General features: G+C 40.8%; 5 protein-coding genes across 12 annotated transcripts in view; 3 read left to right on the plus strand and 2 right to left on the minus strand.

Annotated features, from left to right (window-relative positions):
• LOC133842637 (guanine nucleotide exchange factor DBS) overlaps window positions 1-4,413 on the plus strand; it is a 41,001-nt gene extending 36,588 nt beyond the window's left edge. For 5 of the 7 annotated variants that reach the window (XM_062275820.1, XM_062275823.1, XM_062275824.1 and 2 more), the window contains 6 exons: window positions 1,420-1,605; window positions 1,667-1,984; window positions 2,054-2,251; window positions 2,313-2,784; window positions 2,963-3,115; window positions 4,011-4,413. In XM_062275820.1, coding sequence (XP_062131804.1) covers window positions 1,420-1,605; window positions 1,667-1,984; window positions 2,054-2,251; window positions 2,313-2,555 — 945 coding nt within the window. In that variant the 3' untranslated portion in view covers window positions 2,556-2,784; window positions 2,963-3,115; window positions 4,011-4,413. Of the gene's footprint in view, window positions 1-1,419; window positions 1,606-1,666; window positions 1,985-2,053; window positions 2,252-2,312; window positions 2,785-2,962; window positions 3,116-3,584; window positions 3,738-3,776; window positions 3,896-4,010 lie in introns of those variants that run through there. The other 2 variants (XM_062275821.1, XM_062275822.1) reach the window with 2 other exon arrangements.
• Window positions 4,414-5,360: 947 nt separating this feature from the next.
• On the minus strand, window positions 5,361-6,950 carry LOC133842644 (ribonuclease kappa). The gene is made up of 3 exons (XM_062275838.1): window positions 6,752-6,950; window positions 6,484-6,603; window positions 5,361-6,109 (listed from the first exon to the last, which is right to left on the minus strand). Exons 1-3 carry the CDS (start codon window positions 6,818-6,820, stop codon window positions 6,011-6,013), a joined length of 288 nt encoding a protein of 95 aa, XP_062131822.1. The 5' UTR covers window positions 6,821-6,950; the 3' UTR covers window positions 5,361-6,010.
• A 140-nt stretch (window positions 6,951-7,090) lies between these two features.
• On the plus strand, window positions 7,091-8,123 carry LOC133842642 (josephin-like protein). Of its 2 annotated transcripts, XM_062275835.1 has the most exons (3): window positions 7,091-7,224; window positions 7,284-7,576; window positions 7,633-8,123. In XM_062275835.1, the coding sequence occupies exons 2-3, from the start codon at window positions 7,329-7,331 to the stop codon at window positions 7,937-7,939; spliced, it is 555 nt and encodes a 184-aa protein (XP_062131819.1). In that variant the 5' UTR covers window positions 7,091-7,224; window positions 7,284-7,328; the 3' UTR covers window positions 7,940-8,123. The 2 variants fall into 2 exon arrangements, with proteins under 2 accessions (XP_062131819.1, XP_062131818.1); XM_062275834.1 differs by having other exon boundaries at window positions 7,091-7,576; window positions 7,633-8,122.
• A 31-nt stretch (window positions 8,124-8,154) lies between these two features.
• LOC133842641 (uncharacterized) lies at window positions 8,155-9,374 on the minus strand. Its single transcript, XM_062275833.1, has one exon. It carries the CDS (start codon window positions 9,241-9,243, stop codon window positions 8,401-8,403), a length of 843 nt encoding a protein of 280 aa, XP_062131817.1. The 5' UTR covers window positions 9,244-9,374; the 3' UTR covers window positions 8,155-8,400.
• A 323-nt stretch (window positions 9,375-9,697) lies between these two features.
• LOC133842640 (zinc finger protein DPF3) lies at window positions 9,698-12,819 on the plus strand. Its single transcript, XM_062275832.1, has 3 exons — window positions 9,698-10,391; window positions 11,186-11,452; window positions 11,519-12,819. The coding sequence occupies exons 1-3, from the start codon at window positions 9,953-9,955 to the stop codon at window positions 12,319-12,321; spliced, it is 1,509 nt and encodes a 502-aa protein (XP_062131816.1). The 5' UTR covers window positions 9,698-9,952; the 3' UTR covers window positions 12,322-12,819.
• The last annotated feature ends 112 nt before the right edge of the window (window positions 12,820-12,931 follow it).

Genomic DNA, 12,931 nt, shown 5'->3' on the forward strand with positions numbered 1-12,931 from the left:
AGCGTGTGTGTTGGCCGACCGACAGCCCCCAGCGAGGAATTGCCAGCGATCATTAAACGATCGACTCTCGAGCACGGCGGTACAGTAAATTCTAGCATCATTATCGACGGACTCGATTCGCAATTCACATTGCACAAAACCATTAAGCCAAAGTCGAACAGCTAACAGCATCAACTATTTAGCTAATATGCGCTACGGTGGCTACGATCTGCGTAAAGCCTCAAAGCCGAAGACAGCGCAGACAGCGCAAAGCTCATTCCGGCTGCGACGCGTGCACAATACGGCTTGCAACATCGTCGGACGATTCAATTTCAAATTTGGCGATTCGCTGATCAGGAAATTCCATTTCGATTCGGACGAACCACGAGAGTCGCCGCTCTCCTTTCAAGGCTCGCTCTTCGACTCGCAATCCTCCTGCGGTGGCATCAGCTATCGTCCTGCGGACTTTCGGCCACGCTTCAGTCCTGATCTCGGGGGCAATTACATTTTCGGCACCAATTTATGCAACTTTGCCACACACAACATTCTGAACGGCAAGTCGACGATCAAGATCATCAATACGCTGCAAGAGTGCGAGGAACGCGAAGCGTCTGTGATCAGTGAACGTCGCGAGGATTCGCCATTAGACAGCAGACAACAACAGGCAACGGTGAGCAATAGTCTGCAACGGCTAAAGGATCAGCGACGCACCATCTTCAAGGAGCTCATCGAATTATCTAGCTGCGACGAGTCGCTCGAGTATCGTTTGGTCAAGGACTATCTGGAGTCGAATAGCTACTCGGAGATTGAGAACGATACTGAATTCAAGGACTATCTGCAGCGCAAGAACTACATGGATATTCTCGCTTACCTCGATGACAACGAGCCCAAGAGCTTCATGTCTGTGTCATCGTCCATAGTGCGTGCCCAGAGCTCGTTGGGATCGCTGAACAATTCCAAGTCGCTGTCGACGCCGAAGTCATTGAAAGCGCCCAAGCAGATCAGCGGCTTGGATAGCCAAATGTGCAGCTCCTGTAGGTCCAACTGGCCGAATAATCTCAATGTTCGAAAGGACAAAGAGGAGAGCGTGAAGGAAGAGATAAAAGAGGAACTGGGCAACGAGTGGAACAGCAGCTCCTATCGTGATGTGCTCAGCTTTTGTCACCAGTTTTTCGAGGAGAACTTTCAGGATGCAACAGATTCGAAAAATCTGCCGAAGCTACGTAGCACAAAATTCAAGTTGTCCAAATATGAGCGCGTACTCAAGGACTTTGTGAATGGTCAAGGCTATGACAATGTCGAGCACTATGTGGAGCAAAAGTTTGGCCAGTTTATCAGCAGTAAATTAAGCAATTTTCAGAATAGCGATGTAACTTGTTCTTAGCAAAAATCTTCTACTATCTCTCGTTTCAATAACATTTCCTAACTCTTGCTTCTTAGGGATACTGCGACCAAATGCAGTCCGATGAGTTAATGCATCTGGTGCCCGCCAGTCTGCAGGGCAAGGAGGAGATACTATTTGGCAATCTTCACGAGCTCTACACTTTTCACAACGAGGTCTTCCTCAAGGATCTAGAGAACTGCATATCCACCACTGAGCTGGTGGCGCTTTGTTTTGTGCAAAGAGTATGTTGAAGTACTTTTCCAATAATTGACTCTAATGTTAATCAACTCTCTCGGTTTATAGCGTGATACCTTCTATCGACTGTACTCGTTCTATTGTCAGAACATACCGCGCTCTGAGCGTTTGCGTGAGACGCTCGTAGATACGCATCTCTTTCTGCAGGAATGTCAAAAGCGTTTGGGCCACAAGCTGCCGCTGGCCGCGTATCTTCTGAAGCCTGTGCAACGCATCACCAAGTACCAGTTGCTGCTGAAGGATCTGCTGCGCTTTAGCGACAGCGGCAGCTGCACCAAGGAGCTGCAAAAGGCACTCGACTGCATGTTGATTGTGCTCAAGTGCGTCAACGATTCCATGCATCAGGTGGCAATCACTGGATTCCCAGTAAGTATTCTTTTTATTTTACATTTCTAACAACCCCCTTTTAAACATCTTCTCTCCTTCGGTTTGCAGACCGATCTGGCGCAGCAGGGTGAGCTGTTGCTGCAGGACTCGTTCCAGGTGTGGACGGAATCGAAGAAGGACATACGACTTCGCATCAAGCCACAGCAACGGCATATCTTTCTCTACCAGAAGTCGCTGCTTTTCTGCAAGCAAACCTCAAAGACGGGTCACAACAAGAGCACCTATCAGTTCAAGCATCACGTTAAGGTAGTTTAATATAAATTCAATTTTGATTAGAATCATTTTATTTATTGCCTTTCCTTTGTAGATGTCACAAATTGGTCTTACCGAGTCTGTGCGTGGCGACACAAAGCGCTTCGAGGTCTGGCTCCAGGGTCGTCAGGAAGTACACACGATGCAGGCGCCAACCCTGGATGTGAAGAACAAATGGGTGGCGGAGATCAAGCGGGTGCTGCTCAATCAGCTCGAAGAGTTGAAGGGCGAGAAAATCAAACAGTATGGCCTCAATCATCGTGGCCTCAAGCAGACCACCTCCTGGGATACTCCCTAATATTATACTGAGCTCAGCCAGTCGCACAATCAGCTGTGATGCCTCCTCCGAGTCCTCCAATCGCAACTCCAACTGCAGCACCGAAGAGAATGGTTCGGCACCAGTTGGCGGCACCAATTCCAGCGGCAGTGGCATGGGAGACCGTGAGCATCAAGAAGCCTGTGGCTGGAGCTCTGATTACTCCAACAGCGAGGACGAGTTGTCCCTGAACGAAGACAACAGCACGCCGGTAATGAGAACTTCCTAACTCTTTTCGGTTATTGGTATTTAGTCTAATGTCTGAATCTTTGGGTTTCTTTTTCATTTCATCCACAAAATTCCTTTAATTTCATTCTGTTTACTATTGTGCATACGACTTTTGTTAATTGTTTCATTTGTGTATATCTCTCAAATCGGCTAATCGACAGAGCTTCCTGAATGTCCTTGCCCAGTGGGCGACATACAATGCCGATCGTTCTTCTTCATCTACGTCCACGTCAAACTCCTTTGCGCGCAGCAACAAATCCAACTCCAAGTTTTATGTTTCCGTTGACTAAATGTTTGAATGGAAGTCTGTCTAGGTATGAGAGTCTCACAGTTCTCTAGAATGTGCACGCTCTCTATGTACAAAAGAATGTATTGTTTATCGCTGTGTTCCATTAACATATCCTTCAGGCTCGCTAGAAGTTAATCGAAGCTAGCCAGCATGTGATTTGTGCATAGCTCTGTTTCAAATTTGTAATAACAAATTCGTTGTTTGGTGCTGCAGATAGAGATAGAATTGTATCTAAGCTAACCACTAAATTAATTTGCGTTGCAGATAGATTTAGATCGAATCTAATAAGCTAACCAATAAATATCCTTGCATATAGATAGAATATATTGAAGCTAACCATTAAATACAGTTGTACAGTAGATATTTTTATCACATTCAGGAAATCAATCCAATAACTAAATATAAGCTTTCTTCTGTACAATATATCCTGTATAACTACAAACTAACACACAATTAATACATTATAAATTATTTTTATTTATTTATTATTTCAGTGCTAATATTTCCGAACTAAGCTAACATTTTTTATTGATTATATGGTCTAATAATTAACACTCCTTACTTAATTACACTTCTGAAAAAGTCGTTACTTTTGTTAAGTATAATTTAAATGCCTTTGTTCGCATACTAACCATACTTATTGGTGACCGACCCTCAAATAACCTTTTGTATAAATTTCGATACAGGGCAGTAAATTCATTGCCCTGGCTGATTATACGGCTATGGGACACTCGGAAGTTTCGATGCGAGAAGGCGAAGCTATCGAGCTACTGAAAGTGGGCTGTGCCGGCTGGTGGTATGTGCGTGTCTTAGGTAAATGTTATTTCAAATTAAGGTGTTTGTGCTTGTTCATAATTATATTAATCATCATTTGGAATGCTAAGCTCGATTTTAAATAATTCATCCATTCATATTCACAGATTCCAATTCAGAAGGTTGGACCCCAGGAGCGTATTTGGAATCGGTCAATCGAAAATCGTCTAGATCATCGAGCTGCAATCAGGAGCGAATAAATCTAAAATAAACAAAAAGTAATCGTCAACGTCATCTCTCTAGCAAACTATCTCCGTTTAACTATCTCCATTTAACCGAATTACGAATACTCTGCAGAGCACGCTATCAAAACTTAATCTATCGCTTAGATAGACAACAGCATTTGAGCTTCTATCGCCTACATATTTGAATCAAAACTATAACCACAGACTATGCTCTCCTCATCGAGACTCTAATAACTACCTTCTTCTCTCAGCCTTCATTTCGCCTCAAACAAAAAAAAACCCCACAGCCATTGGGCCTTGTAAAAGTGTATATTGTGGATACAAATAGGAAAACTCTAAAGTATTTCTTGTTAATAAATTATTATAATTATACGCTAATCTACTTAAAGCTTACATTTAAGAATTCCTACGATTATGTAGCTTCTAGTATCTAGTCCATAGTACTATTATATGTATGTATGTTAATATGCTGACAAATGTACCTATGTACATCATTCATATGTACATATGAGTATTGAAGTATGTATGTACATACACTCTAGTATTTTGAGGACTGTTACAAAGATTGTTAAGGACCACGCGTCGAATACTTCTTGGATTCGCATTGATGTCAAAAGATCAAATTGTTTTCGATTATTATAAATATTCAAATAATATATTTATGTACGATTAAATTAATAAATCCCCACATAGTTGTCTAAACTAAGAACATAAAATATGTATCTATATATATTTAATAAATATCCCAAAATAAAACAAATTAAAAACTTTGCTATAACGTATTGTAAATCTCTGATTTCAGTGCGAAATATAATGACTTGTTTTTAAAAATACTTATTTAATGAGTCGGAAACAACATATCTACGATTTTTTATCTTTTCACAGAAGAATATATGAAAGCTAAGTATATAAATAATACTAAAACTGACCTATCTGACTGAAAATTTCGAAAATATTATTAGCAGTTGAAAAATTGCCATCTGTTCATATTTATTAGTCACTTTAAGATAACCTCGACAATTGTGCCCTAAAGGTCACAAAATTAAAATTGGTAAAATTAAAGTATTTGAAATTAATCAACTGCGATGACTTACACATCAAATTCAATACATGTCATCTTTTCAATAACTTCCAGTTCAGAATGCCAATTTCATTCTTTCTATAACTATTTTTCAAGACAAAAATAACTTCTTTCTATGTCAACTCCACACAAAACGAAACCGATCGATCGATCGATCGAATAATAAATTGCTCAATAAATACAGAGGCGAATTGAAAACGAAAAATATATATTTATCGACGTATATTAAGTAGCGTGAATGCCACCAATGATTTAAGTTTATTTTACATTTATTTTGTTTCGATTTACCATCCCAAAATAGACTACTACAAAGCTAACGAATTGTTGTTTCATTTTTTTTGACATTGAATTCTGAATACATTCATAAATACAATAAGATACATATTGACTGACTCTTGAGATGCATTTAGTGGAGGCAGATCGTTTTGATACAGATTTGATGATGGCATTTTGTAGGTTTCAATTTAATTAACGAGTACGACCAATAAAATAAGAGTAATTGAACTAACAAAGAGGAAGGAATGTGATTATTATGAACAAACAATTTGTATTACGTACGTACATACATGAAGCTTTTTACTTAATAATTATCATATTTAATTCATTTTAAACATTAGCAACAAAAACTTTGGGGGAATATTATACAGTAAATAAACAAAATTTCTTCAACTTTAAATAAAACATTTTCAATACTAAGTGTGGTTCGTTGGCTCGCCATCGTCGATGAGTGCACAAGTCGTTATTGGTTGTTTCCTCCCCGCTAGGTCTCTTCCTTGTGATCATTGTTGTGTTGTGCGACGATCAGCAGCCCATAAAGTGTTTGAAGTTGAAGCACAGATTTTTAGTTGGCAGTCACTCTGCTATTCATATAGAACTGTTGAGCAGAGAGCAGCAGTGTGATTACGTAGATACACGCCGCAATCCAGCAGTTGTAGGCGTTCTGCAAGAAAGCAAATTCGTTAATAATTAATATGTCATAACATGTTAATTGCCAGCTAATTCCTATGTAATACATGCGTACATCAAGTCGAGATATTCATACAATTCTGATAAACGCACTTTCTTATTTGAATATACACGCATACATATGAATACACACAGATACTCTACACTTCACACATACACACATATGAAGGCCTCTGGCTTCAGCATCGAGTGGTGGAAATTAATCATATACTATGTAAACGTATTTGTGCAAGTGTGTGAAGGTATATATGTATGTACATACATATGTATTTAGATAAGACATATCTAATGCATGTAAAACCATTGCAATGGCTGTTCTTTGAAAACTTAATAAAATAAAAAACAAACCTGATTGTATGCATTATTCGCAGCTGTGTAAAATTCATCCAGCGAATGGTACTCCTCTAGAAGAGGCAAATCCTCAATCAAAGCCACACTGTGGATGTAGAAGAAGAGACCCATGAGCACCTACAAAAGAAAAACATTTGCATCAAGTTCATGTTCAGCAAGTATTATGCCAATCGTGTTGGGGTATTTGAGGGGTCTTGTGACTCTTGTGACTGCCCTTTAACAATGACTCCACCAAACAAATCGACATTGACAATTCGAGACTCACCAACTGCACAATACCCCAAACAGAGATGATTAATCCGCAGAGGGAGCACTTAGGACCACAAATTTTCATTTTGCTAGCTTTGTTCTACGCTGCTGCTCGACGAGGATGAAAATTTCTTCCAATAACACTGGATTTGCCGTCAACAGACTTTTTTTCGCAGAAGCTAGCAAATGTCAGGTGAAAATCATGTGACAGTTCGTGGTGAGTTTAGTGTGACCAAGCGTACGTTGTTCAGTCTGCTATCCACCCTGATATTACATTAAATACTAAGAATACTAACACTATGAGCCGTCATAAAATATGCTGATTTCCTTTTTACATTTTATTTGTTAAAAATATAGAAATGTGATGGCTAATAACAAATAAAATTCATTTAATTTTACCAAATTCTATATATTATTTAATACTTATGTATGCTTTTAAGATATCATTCCTTCAGTCGTATCGTGTATGCTTGACAGACATACCACAAAGTATGAAGTACAAGCCCACATAAATAAATAACTATACACAATAATAAAGTAAATTCCAGCTTCGTTGCTCTTATAAACAAAGTGTATTTGTGACAAACGGCACCATGCCATCATCCGTGTACCACGAGAAACAAATGCGGCAATTGTGTGCCCTACATGCACTAAATAATCTATTTCAAGGAGATCAATCGTACACTAAGGCTGAACTTGATGACATTTGCAATAATCTCAGTCCCAATGTTTGGATTAATCCACATCGCTCGGTCCTTGGACTAGGTAATTATGATATTAATGTCATAATGACGGCGCTACAAAAACGCAATTGCGAGGCAGTATGGTTTGACAAGCGAAAGTAAGTATTCCTTGGATTCTAGCTAGGATTATTAACTCTCTTTTGTGACCTCGTAGAGATCCGTCTGTCATTAATCTGGATGCCATCGTGGGCTTCATACTCAACATTCCTTCGGACTACAAATTCGGTCTGATAACGCTGCCATTGCGAAGACGCCATTGGATTGCTGTGCGTCGCATTGGCGATTATTACTACAACTTGGACTCGAAGCTGCGTCAACCCGAATCGCTGGGCAATGAAGCCGATATGCTACAGTTCCTAAGGGAACAGCTCGCCCAGGAGGATCATCGTGAGCTGTTCCTGGTGCTGGAGCGCAGTCCAAATGAGGACACTGCACAGCGTTGGCTCAAGGAATCGGGTTGATCCGGACACTAAGCCATCTCTCTAGTCAATAGCTCAATCTAAAAAGTTTCTAGTGTACATATTGTATATATAGCATTTAAAGACTTCACTGTGTGAAGAAACTCTATGTTTACATTCACAGTTGAATGAATAATTAATAAACAAACGTTGCAACGGAGAAGTATCTACGAGACGGAAAAGGGATTCATCTTCATATAGTTATAATATGCAATTTTTGTGTGTAAACAGAATTTATTTAAATAAATACTTTGCATTGTACAAAAATATGTTTAGTAATGCATCAAAAGCTTGTATAAAATATTTGTGGAATGTTTTCGAGTTCGTTCGAGATTCGAATAAAATTGTTACACTTAAAAGTTAAGGACGACGACAAACAAATAGTTTGAATGATAAAAATCAGATTCGATAAAAGGACGGATATGTTATACGTTATGTTAATGTGTGAGCTACACTTCTAGACTTTAAATGTCCGTTTGGATGCTGCCCTGAGGCGGAGCAGTTGCCTGCTGCTGCTGTTGTTGTTGATGATGGCGACCTGGTTGTGGTCGACGTGGACGGCTTGGCTCCGGAGCAAAGTAAGGCATCTCTGGCTGTTTCGCGGAAGCGGATGTTGATGGCTGTGACGCTGCAACGGCCGCAGCTGCAGCTTGACTTTGATAGTAATCATCGCCGTATTCGCTCACATCACGGTTGCTGATTTCATTGAGACGCTTGTAGCGTTCGCGACGCGCTTCCACCATGTAGAGAATACCAGCAGGAAGCAGCATGACGCCACCGACGACGGCCAAGGCAAAGGACCAGCCCATATCGTTGTTCTGCCATCCGGGCATCCAATCACGCGAATCTCCCTTGGCTCCGAAAATCACCACAGCGATAAACCCAAAAATTGAGGCAAGAACCTCACAGGAGCCAATGGTGAGCAACAGCACCACATAGCGGTCATCGTCACGGGATGTACGCAATATACCCACGGTAAGGGGTAAAGCAATAAGGCACATGATGAAACACAGTGTGGCAAAGAATTGAACAGCAATGTAGAAGCCAGGCAGCAAGAAGTCGTGTATTATATAGTATTCCTCTTCGAAAACCCACATGCAGCCGGTGAAGCGTGTGTCGTAGAACCGATGAATGTCCTGGAAGTTGTTAAAGCACACCTCCCACAGTCCCAGGTTAGTGAAGCGTGGATTTTGAAGGCGTCCATCGGTGACAAGCCAATAGGGCGTTGCGAAGGCGATGATGAAGAGCAAAAACGAAAACACTGAGATGCCAAGGGCAACTTGTGTACTACGATTGGACACGCCCATGGCGTTAGATTGCAATTATTTTATACTTTTTAGTTAGATAAACGGAAAAAAACAAAACATGAGACGAGTAAATTAAGAAAATTAAACTAATACACAAACAAACAGTGTGTCACAAAACATTAACACGCCCTGACTGTTAGAGATGGAGTATCGTCGATGGATCTTACAATAAATATATCGATATTTTTATTCTCATTTTCCATTATTTAAATTGTACATTAATTTTCTCTACGAAAATAATAAATAGTAAATGTTCGTCCGGATATCTGACATACCAATGCCTCGAAAGAATTTTATTAATTGAAATTTAAGAAAAGAAAGTCGTTATTTTCAAACTGTCAGCAAACACTTTATGTTGCGATGTTTTTTTTTCAGTGTGACCTGACGCATATTCTGAAACACACTCAATCCAAACGTTGCCAGACATTGCGAGCAAAACTGAAAGTGTGCGACAACTCTGCACTTGTCAATCTCTTGTTTTGTGGCACAAAACTTGTTTGCGAAAGCAAAACGAAGAAAAAATGCGTGCTTGTGGTGCATAAAAATAATTTTAAATTGCGGCAAAAGAATATACTACCTAAAATCGTTGTGTTTGTGCAGTAAAAGTTTCCATAAATTCGGTTATTTAAAAAGTGTACATCGCTTGCCGCCTTCTACGCTGACGCCAAAGTTGAAGCAGACGCCGACGCCGACAGACAACAGTAACAATATGGCTTCCGATATTGCGGTGGTAAACATTGGCAACTTTGAAAAGATTCAAAACTTTTTAAATGACACCGCCTACAAGGAGATACTGGAAAACAGTGAGAACTTCAACACGCGACTCTGCATCGAGCGGCGCCTCCGTATGCCGTTCCTTGACCCCCAGACTGGCGTAGCGCAGACACATTGCGCGCTCTTTATGAAGCGAAAGCAACGAATGCCCGGCTTCCGACATGGCCAAATTTACACCTATCCATCGGCACGCTGGCGCAAACCAAAGCGCCAATACTTGCTGAATCCGCATCAAAGCTACCGTGCCTATCAATATCGGGAGCACCATATGTCTCATCAGCATCAGCACCAACATCAGCACCAGCATCATCATGTGCCCACAACTGGCTCGGGAACTGTCAATGCACGTGACCATCATCAGGCGGAAAGTGCAGGTAAGATTTCAAGTTGGCAAGCCTTTTTCGCAATCAAACAATATTCCAATGTACAAATATATATTTATTTATATTTGCGCATTTATATGTATTTACAAAAGGCGTTGTAAAATCAATAAAACTCTTACAATTGCTGCTGCTTCTGCTGCTTTGTTCAGCCACAGCCTCAGCCTCATCCTCGACACTTCCACCACCGCTGCACAGTGGTCTAATTTGATAGTAAAAACATTTGAAGCAAATTAATACATATGAATATAGACAATAGATTTGTCTTTTCCAAAAGTTTACTATCGATAAAAAAGAGACTATAAAAGTGATTAATATGAAGAGCTTGACAAATTGTAATTAGCATATTTCGTTCCATTATTTTGTTCTTACATCATTTATAGCGTAATTTAAGATAGTAAAGCACTTTATATTCATAGATAGTAAGCAGAGTAGGATTAATGAGAAGTGTGTAAGCTTCAAGCAAATCCGTTTGCTTGGCTAATTTATGTTGATAGTTTATTATGTTTAACTGTCCCACTGTAAGTGGCAAGCAACAATGAAATGTATCAGCAAAACATGTGTGGCTGCATTTTCTATACCAAGTGCTCGCAAAATACATGTGCACGTGTCTGTGTATTTGTAGTAAATGAAGGCAACGAGCAACCACCACCATCCCGACCCCTTGCATAGGGCAAGACATGAAACATCTCTGCTGGGTGGAATTGGGGGCTGATTTATAGTATATGTGTAGAGGCCAACAATAATACTTCATGTGTATATCTTTGTATTTCATTGACTCGTTGTAGCAATTGCTGCCACAGACGGCAACTCGATGGGCGCTTCGGGCGACAATGATAGCAAGGATTCGCATGCGAATGCCGAAAAGGATTGGTTCCACGAGGATATGGACTCGTCGCATTACCATCACGCAGACGACTACGAAGATGACTTTGACTCGGACAACGATTTCGACGAATCGTATAGCAGTCGGGGCAAACGCAAGCGCGGCTCACGCTCACGGCGTTCCAATGCCAATGTGGACGGAACTCCGAAGCGCGGACGTAAAGGTGGTGGTAAGAAATATCTTAATCTGAATTTTGTTAATATGAATCGGTAAACATTGTTGTTGCACATTGCAGGCAGTCGACGTCGGAATGCCAACGATGGAGACGCAGCGGACAGGAGAAGACGCGGCGGCGGCGGCAATGCTGGCAACAATGCAAACACATCTGCCGCAGCTGCAGCGGCGGCCGCGGCTGTTGCACATGCCGCAAGCACTGCAGCAGCCGCCGCAGCTACAGGCCTCTATGCAACGCACTCTAACTCAGCATCACCGATACCCATTATCGATGAAACCTCACAGTCAGCCATGGTCATGTCGGCAACTCTACCAGCAACGTTCGAGAAGAATCCTTTAAACGATGCAGGCGCTTCCAATGATTCAATTCCCTTGGCTACCATGGCCAGCATGGGCATGGCAGCAGCTGCAACAACGGCTGCTACTCCAGCCATATATACGACGGTGAATGCATCGCCAACCACGCCATTGGCTAGTCCCAAGAAGCACAAGATGCGCGCCGAACGTGAAGTGGCACAGCCATCGCCATATTGCGACTTCTGTTTGGGCGATCAGCGTGAGAATAAGAAGACCAATATGCCCGAAGAGCTGGTGTCTTGCTCCGACTGCGGCCGCTCTGGTCATCCATCGTGTTTGCAGTTTACGCCCAATATGATAATATCAGTGAAGCGCTATCGCTGGCAGTGCATTGAATGTAAATACTGTTCGATCTGTGGCACATCCGACAATGATGATCAATTGCTTTTCTGCGACGATTGTGATCGCGGTTACCACATGTATTGTCTATCTCCGCCACTGGTAACTCCGCCCGAGGGCTCATGGAGTTGCAAACTGTGTATGGAGGAATTTCACAAGCACAAGTAGAACGAAACAAATGACAAAGGAATTGACTCGGGAACTGAAACATAAGAGTGGAGTGATGATAGAATTGGGCGTTGCGATGCGAAGTGCGATCTCCGTGTTGTTTGTTTGATTCCACTCATAAGTATAATTTACAAATTAGTCTCCCCATCCAACTCAGCCGCGGCAGCTCTTGAAATTAATTATAATTTAATGTTCATCTTAAGTATTCCTTAGTACGTTTTTAATTTTATGTACCTACTTAATTTAATAATTTGATATACATATTTGTAACTACGCTTATATGGACCGACCCAAGTATTGTAAGTATTTCCAGCCTTCCGCGCAAAAGTGATTGTCACAATGTTCATTACACGAGGTCCTTAAGCAAATCCAATCCTTATCGTATCATTTCTTTACAACATTTTGTGTAAATTTACGATCTATTCTATGAAAATATAATTAACATAACGCCAATAAATACTACAACACTTTTTGTATTTTAACTGTGTCGTCTAAGAATGCAAATGGTTTAATACATATATGCTTGGAAAGTGCGAATTGATTTAGAAGTTTGAATGAGATTTCTAACAAAGACTTGTTAATTGCTGGTAACTAGTTGCTTAGTTGGTTG

This window comes from Drosophila sulfurigaster, chromosome 3, assembly GCF_023558435.1.
Source record: "Drosophila sulfurigaster albostrigata strain 15112-1811.04 chromosome 3, ASM2355843v2, whole genome shotgun sequence".
Taxonomy (NCBI): Eukaryota; Metazoa; Arthropoda; class Insecta; order Diptera; family Drosophilidae; genus Drosophila; species Drosophila sulfurigaster.